At 39.6% G+C, this 16,946-nt stretch overlaps 1 protein-coding gene across 3 annotated transcripts in view; it reads left to right on the top strand.

The window, feature by feature from the left end:
* plxnb2b (plexin b2b) overlaps positions 1-9,666 on the top strand; it is a 167,425-nt gene extending 157,759 nt beyond the window's left edge. For all 3 annotated transcript variants that reach the window (XM_012864140.3, XM_036132505.1, XM_036132504.1), the window contains exons 31-37: positions 237-388; positions 602-762; positions 3,084-3,231; positions 3,993-4,057; positions 4,197-4,272; positions 6,064-6,138; positions 6,647-9,666. In XM_012864140.3, the coding sequence (XP_012719594.2) occupies positions 237-388; positions 602-762; positions 3,084-3,231; positions 3,993-4,057; positions 4,197-4,272; positions 6,064-6,138; positions 6,647-6,751 (782 nt within the window). In that variant the 3' untranslated portion in view covers positions 6,752-9,666. The remainder of the gene's footprint in view (positions 1-236; positions 389-601; positions 763-3,083; positions 3,232-3,992; positions 4,058-4,196; positions 4,273-6,063; positions 6,139-6,646) is intronic.
* The last annotated feature ends 7,280 nt before the right edge of the window (positions 9,667-16,946 follow it).

The raw sequence follows: 16,946 nt of genomic DNA on the forward strand, positions 1-16,946 counted from the left end.
TGTCTTGTTTCCTTTGGGCTATTCCCACCCTCGATAAACATGCTAATATATGCTCTTTGTATTCCACACTTCTAGATTATGCACATCTTACATTTGCTTTTTTTAACTTTCAAATATGGTTAAAATTTCCCCGCCCATGTTTATTCATCTGAATGTATTTTTCAGAAATTTACATGGGTAAATAAATTTACTGAAAGTGTGGAGAGAAAGCTTAAAGTTGTCTTTTTCCACAACAGGAAATGCTCTGTTGGACGATGATAAAGTCTTTCATCTGGTGAGGCCAGCAGACGAACTGGATGAGATGAAATCCAAACGAGGCAGTATAAAGGACAAGTCGATGACCAAAGCCATCACAGAGATCTACCTGACTCGACTTCTGTCTGTAAAGGTAAAACACAAAACTTTACATTAAAAAATATGTTAGATTCACAATTATGCTTTATGCTGTGCAGCTAACCGTCCTGTCTTTGATGTGATCTGAAAAGCACAAAGAAATGCTCTCACATAAATCTGATATCTCCACTCCTCCCATTGACGACACACAGGTCTGTCTCAATTACTATCAGCTGACTAGTTTCACGTTCCTTCTGTGCACTTTCAGGGAACGCTGCAGCAGTTTGTGGACGACTTCTTCCGCAGCGTGCTGTGCTCTGGGGCCGTGGTCCCACCAGCTGTCAAATATTTTTTTGACTTCCTGGATGAACAAGCACTGAAACACAACAACGTTGATGAGGAGACCATCCATATCTGGAAGACTAATAGGTAAAAATAGGAGATAACGCCAAACATGTCATGTTTGAACCAGATTATTTACTTTTGATCATGTAAATCTACTTCAACATAACAAAAAAGCAATACTTTATTTTCCTAGTCTATAAAATTTTTTTTACTGGGAAACAGTATTGACATTTTGGTGCTTCTGGTGTAACAGATACCCAAGGAAAAGATCTCCTAGGTTTATAAGTCTTGATTATCATGCTAATGGTTAAGAAAGCTGATTCATTATGCAGCAACAGCTTTTTTCAGATTGTAGCTGAAAGAAAATATTTCAGTCAGTATCTTTTGCACAGGCACTTTATGCAGATATTTTGTTTTCTGTATCCAATAAAAGCCAGTACTAGCATTATTGCTCAATACCTACCTGAACTAGAGGCAGAATGGGAAATTAACAACTGGCGGTATCAAAAGGCTTTTATTCCCCACCGATCCTGCAACCAAAGATTAAAGAGCAAAATAATTGTAAGATTGAAACTTGTGTATCCTAAATTCTGTTGTTTCATCAAATACTTACTTTGTTGTTTTCTGTTGAGTTAAAATACTTCTTAGTTGTACACGAATAGTACATTTCCCAAAACGTTATATTTGAACCAAATATTTGCTATAATTAGACTCTTGTTCATAGAAATTAAAGTTCCAGTCTATAAATCATAAGGACCTTTACAGCGTTTAGTTGTCTCATTTATCATCCTCGAAGTTTGGGGAGTATTCTCCACTTGGCAGCCCAGAGTAGAAGAGAGTCTAGCTCCTTTCCATGAGATTACTTCAGAAATGTAACATTATTGTCTAGCTTCATGTCTCTACAGTTTTATTGTAAGACACTCTGGGCCACTTGTCTCCTGTGATTTAAATGGACACCTGGTGAATAGATGTTACAAGGTTTGAAATAAATCCAGCTTTTATGGCAGTAACTCACATACACAAAAAATGAACAGAAAAACAATCATTAATTTGTGTATTTATTCCGTAGCCTAAAAAATTTGCAGAAATAAGTAGATTTTTTTCCCCTACCAGTAGCACAGTTTTTGGTACATCTAACAATCCCTCTAAAACAAATGTAACAAGTATTTTTTTTTAAATGTGTACTTTTACTTTTTATGTTAGGAACTTCTAGGGACCTGTAAGTAGTGTTACTATATTTTCTGCTTCCGTGAGAACTGATACTATACAAAAAGAAACAGTATTTCCTTCTGAAATACAGTAAAGTACGTGTGTTTGACCACATTCAAGACCTTCTTTAGCTAACAAAAAGACAGCTGCAAGTCTGCCCAGCAGCAATCAGATTTTTGTTCCCTGTGACACAATAACTACCCAAGAAATAAAAACTTACTTGTTCCAGAAAGCGCTGAATACAAATGCACAATTTCAGAGTACTTGGTTTGCATTTGCAATCTCTGCGCTCCCATGTGGCATTTAAGTGCATAAATTAATGTCACGTCGGCTGAGGCTCAAGCATACAAGACGACGTGTCGCATGTAGATGCCCGTGATTGACGCGGTGCTGGCAAGAGAGCATCCACACAAGGACATGAGACGAGTGATTTAATTACTTACTATACTCTACACCCAATTCTGCATCCACCCGTTCTGTTTATCAAATCAACTGAGGGCCATGTATTTAATATGAATGTGTGTATGAAGCATAACAAACAAACAAACATGGTAATTATTTCCCAAGCTAAATTAATTCTGTGATTATAGTAACATAGCTATTTTTATGCTTCTATTGTATTCTAACTAAAGCCTTCCCCGAAGATATTACCAAATCAGTATGAATTTTACACGCCGCGCGTTTCCCCTCCCAGATGGTGGGGATGTTCACCGCAATCGGGGAGGAGAGTTTTGTGGAAACTGCTGTGTTTTGGGCGTTTTCATGAATTCATAAGCTGCAGCGGGCTTAGAAAGGAGAGTATCGAGCGTTTGTTTTCCTGTTCAGGAGGGAAATTAGCACAAGCGCTGGGGCATTACATTATGTAGTGTGGTCTTTACGTTAAGCTGCACAGGAGCTGAAAAGGTCAACGTTTTGCTGGTACTTCAGCTTTCTTAATCTCTGTTTGTTAGCATAGCACAGATTTACACAGAGGTCAGCTTCGTGTAAAAGAAAATAAACCGACAGTAAAGGGTATTGTTCTGAATAAACTGACACATGCACCCCTGTTATTACATCCTTGTACAACCACAGACAAGTGCTCTTTGTCGTGTCACGCCTCCTCGACTTAGGTGAACTTTCTGTTGAGGTTTTCCTCCGTGTTTTAAAGCGCTAATGACGATAATCACAGTGATTTGTTGACTCCCTCACCCGTCCAGCCTGCCACTGAGGTTCTGGGTGAACATCCTCAAGAATCCCCACTTCATCTTCGATGTCCACGTGACTGAGGTGGTGGATGCGTCGCTGTCCGTCATCGCCCAGACCTTCATGGATGCTTGCACCAAGAGCGAGCACAAACTTAGCCGGGTGAGTAGAGCCGAATGAAGGGCATAGGAATGAGGGGCCCTGAATAAGACCTAAATTACAAGAGAGATAAGGAAGGTAAATACAGGACAGTGTCAGTAAAACGGAATATAACTAAAAGGTTAAATTATTTCTGTAATTTAATTTACAAAGTGAAACTCATATTGATTCCTCACTCAAAGAGGGATAGTGAAAGCATTTATTTCTGGAAGTTTTGATGGTTATGGCCTATAGTGTCTCAGAAAAGTGGAACACATCTTAGATACTCCCTACTCCATGCTGTGTGAGTTTCTCCCAAATTCTTAAATGGCCTTTGATTCTCAGTTCTCAAAGGAGCTGTGGTCATCCCTGCTTGAGCACCTTTTTCTACCACACTTTTTCCTTTCATTCAATTTTCCATTAATACCCTTGGGTTCAGCACTCTGTGAAGAGTTAGTATTTGTGGCTCATCCTTCTTATGGAGACTGTCAGTGACTCTGGTGGACAACTGTCAAGTCAGCAATCTTCAGTATGACTGTGTTGGACCTAACATGGCCATAACGACGCATGTCTGTGTTGAAAAGCCTTTTTGTTGGTCTTGTGTAATATTCTCATTTTCTTTCATTGACTGTAAGTCATGGTCATAAAAATGCACTCAAATATACATTTAAAATCTAGCGCTTTGTGTGTATTCAATCTTTTGAGTTTCACTTATTGAATTGAATCACTGTCATTGAGATGCAGCTGTACATAATTGTATTCATGTTTGTATTTATGGTGTTCAGGACTCCCCAAGCAACAAACTACTCTATGCAAAGGAGATCTCCACCTACAAGAAAATGGTGGATGAGTAAGTGTAAACTTTTCACTGCCGTCTGTTTTCATGTTACGATTAAAATCATCCAGATTTCCCTGAGACGTTTTTGTTTTTAATAGCTGTTACATAACTGGGTGGTTTCAACTTCTTGTATGCCTTTTTGTGCGTGCAGCTACTACAAGGGCATCAGGCAGATGGTCTCTGTCAGTGATCAGGACATGAACACTCATTTGGCGGAAGTGTCACGGGTGAGAGACGCAGCTGTCATTATCTTTGGCTTGTAATCGACCTTGCTTTAAATGTTACACTCCTTTCGATTTCAGCCCAGAATCACCCAGCAAATGTTTAACTGCATGTCTGTTTTTAAAAGAGGAAATATTAAGTTGTTGATTTTTTTCATGGGCGTGGGGGGTCTATGTTAAGAATTGTTTTATCAAAATAACAAGAGGAACAATTGTTGGTGCCACTAACGATCCCTTTGTAAAAAACTGTTATTTAAGCAATTAAGAACATTTTTACTTTCCTTATTAGGTTTTCCTGAGTTTCTTGGAGATTTTATGTGTAATCCATAATTTATTGTACCTGCATGTACAGAGAGGAGGTGAATGTGTATGAAAAACTCACCAAAGCTCTCTATGAGAGAAGTGCAACACATTGGCACCATTGCATTAACATGTCAATCCAAGTCTGGGATTTCCAGTTAATTTTATATATATATAGTACCAATCCAGTGCACATGTCATCTCAGGGCACTTTACAAAGTCAATGGTATCAAGTCATGCAGACCGATTAGTTAAAAAAATAAAATTCTGAGGAAACCCAGCAGATTGCATCATCATTGACTCGCAGCATTCACTCCTCCTGGATTAGCATGTAGTGACAGTGGAGCAGAAAACTCCCTCTTAGCAGGAAGAAACCTCCCGCAGAATGAATTCATCTGCCACAACTTTACCTGGAACCACGGGCTTTTATAGTCCCATAAGAAACATTTAGTGCTTTAAATCCTCTGCAAAAAAATTTCCTGGGCAACATATTTCTCAGATTAGATAGATCATTAAAGCTCTTAGTGGTTACAGGTGTTCTGGGTGCTTCCTGAGGGGAATCAGGGGTGTAATATTGGAGGTATGACTCTAACAACTACACCATGTTCGCGTAAAGAGGTTGAACGAAAAGAGGTGTAAGATTGAGCTTTTTAGCAACAAACTCCCTCTGTGGGTTTGTTGTGAAATAAAGTATGCAGAAAAGCATGATGCTGAGGGCCTGTACTTATTGGTTCTGTCCTCTTCCATTATGCATAGAAATCCTGTTTTGCAGATCATTATTAACTCTTAAAAAATCTGGTTGCTTCTACCAGTAAAATGAAAATGGGTTTGTCACTTGGGTTTTGTGAAAGATTATGATCCAAAACATATGGCCAAATAAGCACAGAATGGTTCACTCAACATAAAAAACCCACTAAATCACCTACTAAACAAATTTGATAGAATCAAGGTTTGTTTTTACCATGTTGTTCAGCGTGAGCGACAGAATAATCATTTTAAGGCTGTTTAATGCATTTAAGAGGGTTCCCAATAACGTCTCCTGTTGCTCTGAACAGAAATCATAAAGGGCACAGAACATTTATTTTTTGAAACAATGTTTCTTTTAAATCATTCTCCTGTTGTGTTGACTGCAGAGAGTTCAGAAGAAAGCAAGCAAAACGTGTGGCAATCAGAGTACAAGTTGTTTTATGTGACATATATTTTAATATATAAGGAATCCTTCTCACCTAAAATAAAAACATTTTAATCATATTGTTGAAATCAAACATGTATATTATTTTATAGAATCAAAAAATTTAAATTGCATCGTTTATAGTACCTCGGGCTGTTTTTTTTTTTTGTTGTTGTTGTTGTTGCACAGAACATTTTTGAGTTGCCTCTTCAGGTAGAGTCATTATTTACACCAGGGGGAAAAAAATGGGCAATTCAGCTGTGGACAATTTTGTTCTTTCATTTTGTTGAATCTCTTACCTTTAAACTGTCCTTTATGTTCTGCAGTCTCACACCGACAAACTGAACACCCAAGTGGCTCTCCATCAACTTTACCAGTACGCCAGCAAATACTATGATGGGGTAAGAACCTCCCCGCTTTCCTATCGCACCCGAGGAGGGCTATTCCACTGTATGCACTGCTGCCCACTATATATCTACCCCCCTTCACTCCTGATATGCCAGAAAAGAGATTGTGTGAAATTTTAATTGAAAGCATTTCTGTGGGATGTGAATTGGAAAATTGCTTTGGGAATTGATTTTTAAAAGTCCGCTGCGCATTGCCACTTGAGGTCACAAAAAGGGGGGATAAACAAAACCTAATGAACAAGTTGGATAAACAAATGGGGCTGTCAGTCTCCCCTAAGAGGGGCTCACAAACAATAACAACCAATATGACGTGACTGTTGGTGGTGAGTAACACCCCTCTCCTCCCTCATCATCCCTTTCCAATAGTTTTTTTTTTTTTACTACTCTAGCTCTACCCTTCTGCTGTCCTTCATCCAAGTCCTCCTCCCTCCTCCTCTTCTCTTGATATTTGTGACTGCTCTGTCGATCATTTCAATGACCGTCCTTCCGTCGTCCCTTTCAGATCATCGCATCCCTGGATGAGGACCCAGCTGCTCAGAGTAAACAGCTGACCCTGCGGCTGCAGCAGATTGCAGCTGCCCTGGAAAACAAAGTGACTGATCTCTAACCCACCGAGGGGAGGGACAAAAGTCGAGACATAGAGGGAGATCGCCAGTGACTACAGGGGCTTATTTCTTCTTTTTTCTCAGCATAAAGTATGGAAATGCAAAATCTGAGATGGGACTTGTTTAGATGTGTGCCAGCCGGCAGCGTGTTTTTTGGTTCTGTGGAGTAAACTGGGACTAATTGCACACAGACGGCAAAAAAAAAAAAAAAGAGAGAAAGATTGGGGGGAAATGATGGGTTACACTGTCATAGGTACGCCTTAAATCTCACTTGCCAAACCTTAAAGGTCTGAGCCCTTACTCATGCTCGTCTGAATATCGCTCCCAGGTTGCAGTATGAGAGAATTAAGCCCCACTGTGGAGCGCTGGTACAGCAGATAATCAGATGTTGAATTTCTCTCTGTGTGTGGAAAACGGTCAAAGAGTTGTATTATATATTTTTTTTAATTGTGCAGTCTTTATGCAGAAAGCTTTATAAGAAAAAAAAAAAAAAACGATATCTTTTTAATTGGAATCTCTTTGTGGTGCGGGCAGTGTTTTTATCGGCCCGTGCGTGCGTGCGTTAGACGTCTGCGTGATGCGTGAACAGGGAGCGTGTGTGTTGTGAGCGAGCGTGGGGCTGTGTGGGAACATGCGTGCACACACAGGATGCCTACTTATCCAGGCGTGAGGGCGAAGCGACGCCTGCGTTCTCTCATTTGAACTCCCCGCCCGCCAACCCAGAACAACGCCGGAGCCTGTGCTCTCGCCGAGCTTTACGACACAGACCAAAGGGTCCGAACGGGGACGCCGGTTCATTCGACTGAAAGGTTACCAGAGGTTTCGCAAACATTTCAGATGAATCCTTTGCTTTTTATACGGAGTTTTTTGCTTTAAGCTTGATTGCCACTCGTGCTCGTGGAAATCGATAACAGCACAGCCTGCCTCCCTTTATTATATAGTGCCATGAAACATTCCACTTCAACTAAAGCACAGAGGGACATTTTTTTTTTTGGAGCCATTTCAGTTGATGAATGATTTTCTTCTTTTTTTATTTACATTTATTTTCTTCATTGCACAACCTTTTCTTAAGCTGTCAGCAGAAAGAAGCAATTTTAATCTGCCATGGAACCATGTCACTCATGTTAGCCCTGCAATAATGTCAGTATATCATGTACTACAATACAGGAGATTCTAGCTTTTTCTTACTAAATATATTTGCCATATCGTAGCAGGTCAGCAATATGTTAATAAACAATTCAAAATTGATTTCTGTTTTTTTTTTTATGTTTTCTGTCTTTTATATTTTGTGCCCTTCTTTATTGTTACCATTGTAATGTTCCAAATAATCAATAATAACTCTGCCTCTAAAGCTATAAAATAGCATAATGCGGATGGTAACGATCTGCCAGAGATGCAGTTGGTACTACAACAGCGTGTTGCGAACAAATAGTTGGTCTTTGACATTTTTTTTTATACAGGGGTGCTTTGGTTCAGTTGTGTATATAATTGCTTATGGTAACTGAAATATGGATATGTCCGTGTCAGAGCGTGAACAGGGTCGCAATGAGAGTTTGATATTTCTTAGTCCATTAAACACCATCCCCAAATTGTAGGTCTGGCTCATCGACAGATCATTTAATTGTCCTCCCTCGTATCTGATGGCGGACGCGTGTGGCTGACACACGGCAACGAGCTCCAGAGACCCCAGAATGTTAACGATTCCTGCCTTGGCTAGAGTGACGTTTGCACAGACCTCGAGCCTGCCCACCTGCCGTCTCAGCGTGGCGCTCCGGCTTCCTGACTAACAGCATTTGGCACTGCCCACTCAGTGCGATGCGGAGTGGCACTCTGTGTAATGAAATCAGCAGGGGAGGCTTTCGATCTTAATTGCATGCAGACTGCAGACTCCATCCTCGTCTCCGCTGTTGTTTACTGGTGACTCCTTTCTCACTGACAGAGTCGATGCAAGAAGCTTCTTCTTTCAGAGCCTTTCTTTAACCAAAAACGTGCCTTATTGAATAGGATGATACATATATATTGTTTCTAAATTATTCCGTTGGTAACATAGGTGAATATGATGATAGTACTATAGACACAGCAATGTACTTGGACTTGTGATCTTATGTGTGCTGTCTAAACGCTAGATGCGCTGCTGCAGCCATTTGCGTGCCATTAGGCTGAAGACATTTCAGTATGATTTCTTTTACGGCTGCAGTTTAGACGTGTGCATTTCCTTTGGGTGTCTTTGGTGTGTGCTTACTAGGACTTTGGTGGCTAAAAACAAAAATGTCGGAAAAGATTAAATGTTGAAGAAAGACCAGTTGGATCTGGGTTTCCCTTGAAAATGTCTCACATTCCAAAATTAGACAAAAGGGGTATCCATGTGTACAATTGAACATAGTGCAAAATTGTTCCAATGGTGTTAATTCTTTTGACCTGTGTTTCTAAGCTATCCTACAGTGTGTACGATAAATGACTATCTATACTCGACAAATGACGTTTCTTACTGCTGTGCAGTTATTTTTTTTGTTTTGTTTCCTATACCGTATAAATCTTTGTAAAACAAGTTGAAATACTGTATTCTATCTGTATACCCCTATGCATTGGTTCCCATGACGAAAACAACAAAAGATAGAAAAAAAATGTTTGTGCTGTTGTCGAGACTTGTTTTTTTCTCCCCCCCCATTTTGAAACTTGTGAATGTGCTGTAATGATAAAAGAAACTGGGACACTCCACTGTTGGTACAGGACCAGTAATGGAAGCCAATGTTTTCCTCCCCACCTGAGGCAGCTTCGAATATTCTTGATCTTGTACCTGATCCGGTTGTGCTGGATGAACATAATTTTAAAAGTCGTATGTGTGGACGGAGCAGTTACCCACAGGTTTCATCATGCAGTCCTCCGTGAATAAACTCAGAGACATATATACCCTTCATATTGGCTGTGTTTCTTTCACTTGGACAATATTGATTTGCTTTGACTGAAACCCCTCTCATGCTTTATTCATAAGGAGTAACAATCACCTTGGGTGATAGACTTGCCACAGGCAGCCCATTTTCTTGTTGAAGTGAACTGTGTGTTCTCAAAAATCTCTGGCATTTCCAGAGCCTTGCAAAACTATGCATACACTTTGAACCTTTCCACATTTCCTCACAACTACAGACTTTAGCGTTTTGCTGCAATAACTGCTGCACGTCTGTTGGGGTATGGCTCTACCAGCTTTGCACGTCTTCTCGCTTTTTTTCTATGCTCGTTTTCAAAGTGTTTTAAAAGCAGTCGGATTAGCATGACGACTTCTACAAAAAGACATTTTTAAGTCAGGTGATAAATTTTCTATTGGAATTATGTTTGGACTGACTGGACAAATATATTACTATGCTTTTCAAGGTTAAATATGAACATATTAGCTGTTTTTTAAGTGAACTAGGTAACCAGGGCTGATTGCTACTTATGCTTTGTGCTGTTTACCTCTAATGTTAAATTAGAGTAAACCCAAGGTAACTGCTCCAGGTTTGCAAAACTGTGATATTAGTCAACTGTAGAGCTAATTGCTGTTAGCAATACTAGCTAGTACCAGTGTATACCTTTGTGTTCTGCAGTTTGACTGCCGCACAAAAGAAGGTTAATTAGTGTTGCGTGTCGCTAAGATACAAATGCCAGCTGACTTCTTGCAGTATTTGTGTGTTCACAAAAACACGAGAATCATTCTTGTCCAACTCTTACCTCTACCGTTCGAGAACCGACCCAAATTGGGTCGGCCAATCACGCTACAGTAGAATGGTTTAAGGCGGGACACGACACACGGCAGTGACACAAGCGAGAGGTGCCTAGCTCACGGCTGAACCAAAGCAAACATTCCAACGCCGGAGGGCGCATGCATAGCTGCTGTTATCACATCTGTTTTGTCAGAATCCACGATGTCATCTTTGAAAGAACAGCAAGAAGTACCTTGACCAGCGTGACTTATGGTTCCTCATACCACCTGCCACTTAGATTTTAATTTAATACCGTGATTGGCTAAAACCAAACTTTGGTGAGCGTGCACTAGGTGTGGCTTCACCCAATCAGCTCAGAGAGCTCTGCTGAATGTCCCTCCTTTCCCCAAACGGATTTGATAGGAGCAGAACGAAGAGCGCTGCACATTATCAATCTGGCTGACCAGGTTACAAATCTTTAGAAGTGCAAATACAATCTTCTCCCTTTGGCAATCATTAAGGTTACTTTCAAGGCAGCCATATTGGATTTTGAGGTTGGGGTTGGTGAGAAACCAGACTTCCCCCTCTCAGAATTCCCACCTCAAGAGGCCTTTCAGTTTTTCCAGCTTTAAACTTGGAATTTGATCTTCTGAACTTCATTCAGGCAGCGCCAGTGTATATGAATGTTTTACTAAAATAACCCAGTAAACCAAAATCTCTGCTTTATTGCTGCTTATAAAGGTACGTAAAGCTGAAGGTGCCTGGAAAATGTGGGTTAGTGTGTTCAGGTTTTACATCATTTTATTCAGTGGTATCAAAAATAAATTGGGCTAAGTAAAAATGCATGCCAAACTTTTCAGAGTTTTGTCCCCAAAAAAAACTACAAATACATAAATCATGCATTTGCTTTCTCCTACTTCACATCTATGCATAAGATCCCAATGACATACATTGGGGTTTGGGGGTGTGACTTGCAAAATGTAAAGAAATTACATAGTATAAACACTTACAAGGCACCATACATAGTTCTATACGACCATAGAACTGAGCAAGAGTATTTCTGAACATGGCCTAGCAACTGCTAAGCAACCCCAAGATTTTTGCTATGGAAACCGAAAATACACCGTAGTAATTTATTAATTGGTTAATTTTAATTTCAAAAATAAAATTGCTTAACACAGTCATTAATTAACTTGACTGTGTTGAACAATCCTTATATATTTTTTTTACCTTAGACAAATCTTGCGATATCATGTAAGGGAGGTTAACGTAAATCATTAAAGGGGTAAACTTGTAGGATAACGGTGAGTCTGAAAATGGAGAAGTTTCTCGTTTGGGCAGCAACTCCTGTCTGTCATATATCAACTGCTAAGCGTCCACAATGAAAAACTTCTGACACCGCTAATGTTTCTGAAGAAGGAATTTTCTAGTTCCTGTGTTTCTGACAATTACTGTTCATTTGGAGATGTCTGAACAGACACCTGTTTCTGACCAGAAACCAAAGGTTTGGTGATAGGCTCAGCTTGAATCAGGTTTGAGGGTAAAACCCTGAAGAGCTTACACCAACATTCACCAACACAGTTTGTTTGTCTCTGTGTCAGTCCCACGCTAATGACCAAATAGGTATTACTGTGTCATGCAAGCATTTAATGAAAGTCCTGTCTGTGCGAGGTGTATAACCTTGTGTGGGTCAAAGGTCACCTGTAAAAATATGTGTCTGTGTGTTGATCAGTACAGCAGTATTGTCAAACCAAAATCTGCAATTACTTGGTTTGTGAAATATAAAGCTTTTGTAGAGTGCTTAGAGGCCTTATTTTGAAAGCCCAACTTAGTTGTCATTCCAGGACTGGCTTTGTATCATTAGTAATAATTAAACTTAGTTCCTAAGTCTAAATCACACTGCATTGTACTATCAGTTTAAAAAGTTCTAACTGGAGAATTAAGGCCCTTAATTTCAGTAGCCTTTATTTTTGAAAGGCCTTAGTAGTCCCATTTCCAAGATTTATTTTGTTTCAGCAGTAGCCTAGTGTTAAGGCCAATGCTACAATAATCTGCTATGAATTATAAATGCTTTTACTTTGTAGCATATCTTTAAGTCAAATTTTCAAAGTCCAGCATAGTTGCCTTTTAAGGACTGATTTAGGTCCATTAGCAGTATGGAACCTACTTGTTATTTTTAAATCACTGTGTATGCCATTATCATCTTTTAAAAAAAATCAATAGTAGCAATGCAAAACTCTGATTTTTATTTAGAAAATCTCAGTAAGTCTTACTTTGAAAGGACCAAATAAACCCCTATCCATCACTCTTGAGTTCCAGCATCACAGTATATCTGCAATCTTGCTTTGTTAAATATATAGGCTTTTATTTTGCAGAATATTTTTAGGTCATACTTTAAAAATCCATCTTAATTGTGTTTTAGGGTCCGCTTCAGTAAGATTAATAATATTGAATATTCTCAGCAACTACTGTGTACAACTTTTAGGCTTTTGTTGAGGAGAATCTATGAACTTGGAAGTCTTAGTGACAGAAACTATGGGGCTCTGTTTAGACCAAGGTGGGACTTCAGACCTTTATTATTGATTGTCAGACAAGTATTTGACCATGACTCTGATTCGAAACGGCACCTGACACACTTCGCAATGGAATACTGTGCCTCCGCTCTGTGCTATTATGAGGAAATAAAACCTAGCGATTTCTCAATGAAAAGCAGTGGTTTTGACCTAAATGCCACATCAGGTCCCTGTCACATAGCACATAATACAACCTGGAGGCTCTGATACGGAATGACCCGAAGGCAGAGGAGCTCTGTCAGAAGCACGTAAGGTTAGAAAAAGTGTGCTGAACACATTAAGTACCAACAGCCAAGGAGGAAATTTGAGGAGCCTAATAGCAGGAACTGGTGTAGCCAAAATATACTTAACTGTGCTTAGGTTTGTTCTAAGTGTGCAGCTCACTGATGCAGCAACAGAGGGAGGGACTTGAAGACTTGCTGATTAAATCTGATTATTGCAAGTACAGCATAACATTATATTCTAGCATAACATTGTTCTTGATCCACTTGTTGTAAATCAAAGATAATAGAATGCTTTATAGCTCTACTAGGACATGTTGCTAAGATCAGTCCTGGGGCCAACATTTTTCGCAAGTGAAAGATTAAACTTAGAAAAAGAACCGATGTCCTTCACTCTGTAGAAATCAATGCGGCACGCCGACAATTATTATTTAAAGTCAGCATCTGTGCTGGAAATGCTCAAAGAAAATGGGTTAAAATCTGCATGTTGCTGGCTTCTGTTTTCCTTCCCGGGACGCTTCCCTGCACACAGCTGCCAGCCTCTCCTTCAGCAGGAGATCTTTGTATTTCCCAATAGGTTGCTTTTCACCTCCACGTTTCAAAGTTCCTAATGAGATCTGGCTTTGATTCGCACCTCCTTAAGGGAGAAAAAGGCGGGGGAGAACTTCGAAAGATATAAACAATTATTGTGTGGTATCATTTTTGAACACTACTCATGAATAATTCAAAACCACTGAGAGTGATTCCACAACTCTGTAAACACATTTACCGAACAGTATTGCGTTAAAATGTGCTGGGCGGCCTTTTTCTTTAAATATTGGGACACATAAGACTTTTATTGAGTCAAGGTAACCAAAAGTAATCCTGTCAAAATCGACATTTATTTAGCCGGCAAGACCGCAAAGTCAAGACTAGTCAAAACTATTCTTGCGAACAGCTTAGAATCACAATGATAACCCATCTTCTGTGTATTTTGACATGTTTTGAAACTAAAATTGGTTAAAGTGGTTTAAACCAGTCACCGCAAATAACTTATACAGCAAACAAAAACCCTTTCTACTTTTGTTAGTTTCTCTTAGGCAGTTTGCTTTTTAGTTTTTAGTGTCCTGAGTATTCATACCCCTTGAACCTTTTCCCCATTTTGTCACTCTACGACAAACGGCATGATGGTTTTTTGTTTGTATTATTAAATAACAAACGGGGCACAATTTTGAAGAAGATGAATACAATGAAACCTGCTTCTCGTTTTTCTTTGACAACTTAAAAACCTGAATACTCAGATGTCCCAAAAAATGAAATCTAGTGCAGCCAGTTGCCCTCAGAAGTCACCAAGTTTGTCGTTTCATCTCAATGTGAATCCAGAGAAGAAGTCGAGACACCCACGGTAATCCTGGAGGAGCTGCAGAGAGCAACAGCTCAGGTGGAATGAAATCTGTCTAGTAAATATTTGTCATGCGCGCCAAACATCTGGCATTCATAGAAGCGTTTCTGGCTGAAAATGAACACTGCGTGTGGGAGCATCATGCTGCGCGGGTGCTTTTCTTGAGCAGAGACGAGGAAGCTGGTGAGAGTTCATGGAAAAAGTGGATGGAGAATATTACAGCACAAAAACCTGTAATGGGCTGCAAAGGACTAGGCGGGAGGCTCACCTTCCAGCAAGACATCGGACGCCCAGGCATACAGCCAGAGCTGAATACTTTTGCAAAGCACTGAATGTTGACTTTATTTATCCACCAGGTAAGCATTTAGATTCACCCTTTTCTAGGCCAAACAATTTATAACTATTACTGTTCTGTTTTTGTTTTAGTACAGGTGGTTTTCATGGTTATCCTCATGCTATCTATTACCTTTTAAAGGAACTGGGAAATAGTCCTCCCCTCTTGTTTTCCCATTATTGTTCACAACTCAAATCTATTCAAACAAATACGGATGGTAGAATATACGAGAATCATTTTTGCATGGTTTATTTAAGGGCCTCGCTTCATCTATTCCTTGTGATGCCCTGCTGCACAGAAATACAAAAAAAGAGAGGTTTACAGCGACTGTTCTTTCTCTCGAATTGCTTTCAATTTAAAACCAAATATTTTTTTCCGGCAAAATGTGCAAACCCAAAATGAACATCTGTTGGCTGCGTTCACTGCGTTTCTGTTGCACGGTCCCACGGAGCCATGGGATTATGTGCTCTCTGTTTTTGAGCTTCTGCTTGACATTACCATTTCTTTGGCTGAGTTGGGGGAAAAACTGACTACCACAAATAGCTTTAAAAATAACATTAAAAAGAATAATATTGGAAAAAAAATAGATATGAGACGGCCACAAAGGAAACAAAATCCAGAGGGACATAGCTCACCCAAACCCAGAATGCCATCAAAGAGGTGCAAATCAACAATAAAGAGATTTAAACTGCTAAACAGAGACAAAAAGGAACCACAAATGGAAGCAAACCAACCAGAGCTGATACAAAATGAAAACAAATGTACAGATATATTCTGAAAATAGGAGCACGCTGTAAAGAGAAAAGAAAATAACTTTAAAAATGTATATTGTAGCCAACTGCCAAAACATGTAGCCAACCATAAATTCCTTGTAGCTGGAGATTAAATGCCCAGTGAGGGGTAGAAAACCTATTATGAAATACACGGGGAGGGCTTTTCACATGTGCGTTCCCAATGCTTTTTTTTAATGTTCTGGTTATGGTTGTAGTGTCGTGGTCAGTGCTCAAATTTTACCGGGGTAAAAATAAAATTACAGCATATCACGAAAAGTGAGTAAACCCCTCATGTTTTAAGTAATATTTATTATATATTTTCATGGGACAATGCTGGAGACATGACACTTTAATGCAATGGAAAGTAGTCAGTGTGCAGCTTGTATAACAGTGGAAATCTGCTGTCCCCCTTAAATAACCCATCACACTGCCATTCATATATAAACCAAGACAAGAAAAGTGAGTATACCACAAAGTGAAAATATTACCGATCAGAATAAAAATAATTGTTGCTCTATATAAAGATGGCCAAAGCTATAAGAGGTTTGCCAACACCCTGAAACTGAGTGGTAGCCCACTGGCCAAGACCTACATACATACAACAATTTGACAGGACTCTCAGAACGGGCTTCGCTGTGGTCGATCAAAGAAGTCTAGTGCTCGGACTCAGTGTCATATACAGAGGCTGTCTTTTGAAAATAGAGCTATGAGTTGCCAGGATTTCTGCAGAGGTTGAAAGAGTTTGGGGTCAGCCTGTCAGTGCTCGGACCATACACTGCCCACTGCATCAAATTGGTCTCCATGGCTGTTGTCCCAGGAGGAAGCCTCTTCTGAAGAAGATGCACAAGAAAGCTGCTATAGACAAGCAGATTGGTTCAGGGGCACAAGGTCTCTATCATCTGCCAGCACTGCAATGTGAACCTGGAGGTGTGACAGAGGATTCCAGTGGCAACCTGTGAAGCTCTAGTGAACTTTAATGTCATAGGATATATATTTAAAAAAAAAAACAACAATATTTACAACAATGTAAGGAGTGAATTATATTTTGCCGGATACTGTATTTTGGAGAAGCAGATGGGCATCTCAAACCATATTCTACATTATGTAAAACACTGCAGGTAAAATGTTTGTTTTGTGATTTATTTAATCGGCCGGCAAACTACACCTAGAATATCCTGTAAAATCGTCCATATCCCCCTTAAACTTTGCCACATTCTGAAACATTACAACTGCAAATT

Source organism: Fundulus heteroclitus, unplaced genomic scaffold (assembly GCF_011125445.2).
Source record: "Fundulus heteroclitus isolate FHET01 unplaced genomic scaffold, MU-UCD_Fhet_4.1 scaffold_52, whole genome shotgun sequence".
NCBI lineage: Eukaryota > Metazoa > Chordata > Actinopteri > Cyprinodontiformes > Fundulidae > Fundulus > Fundulus heteroclitus.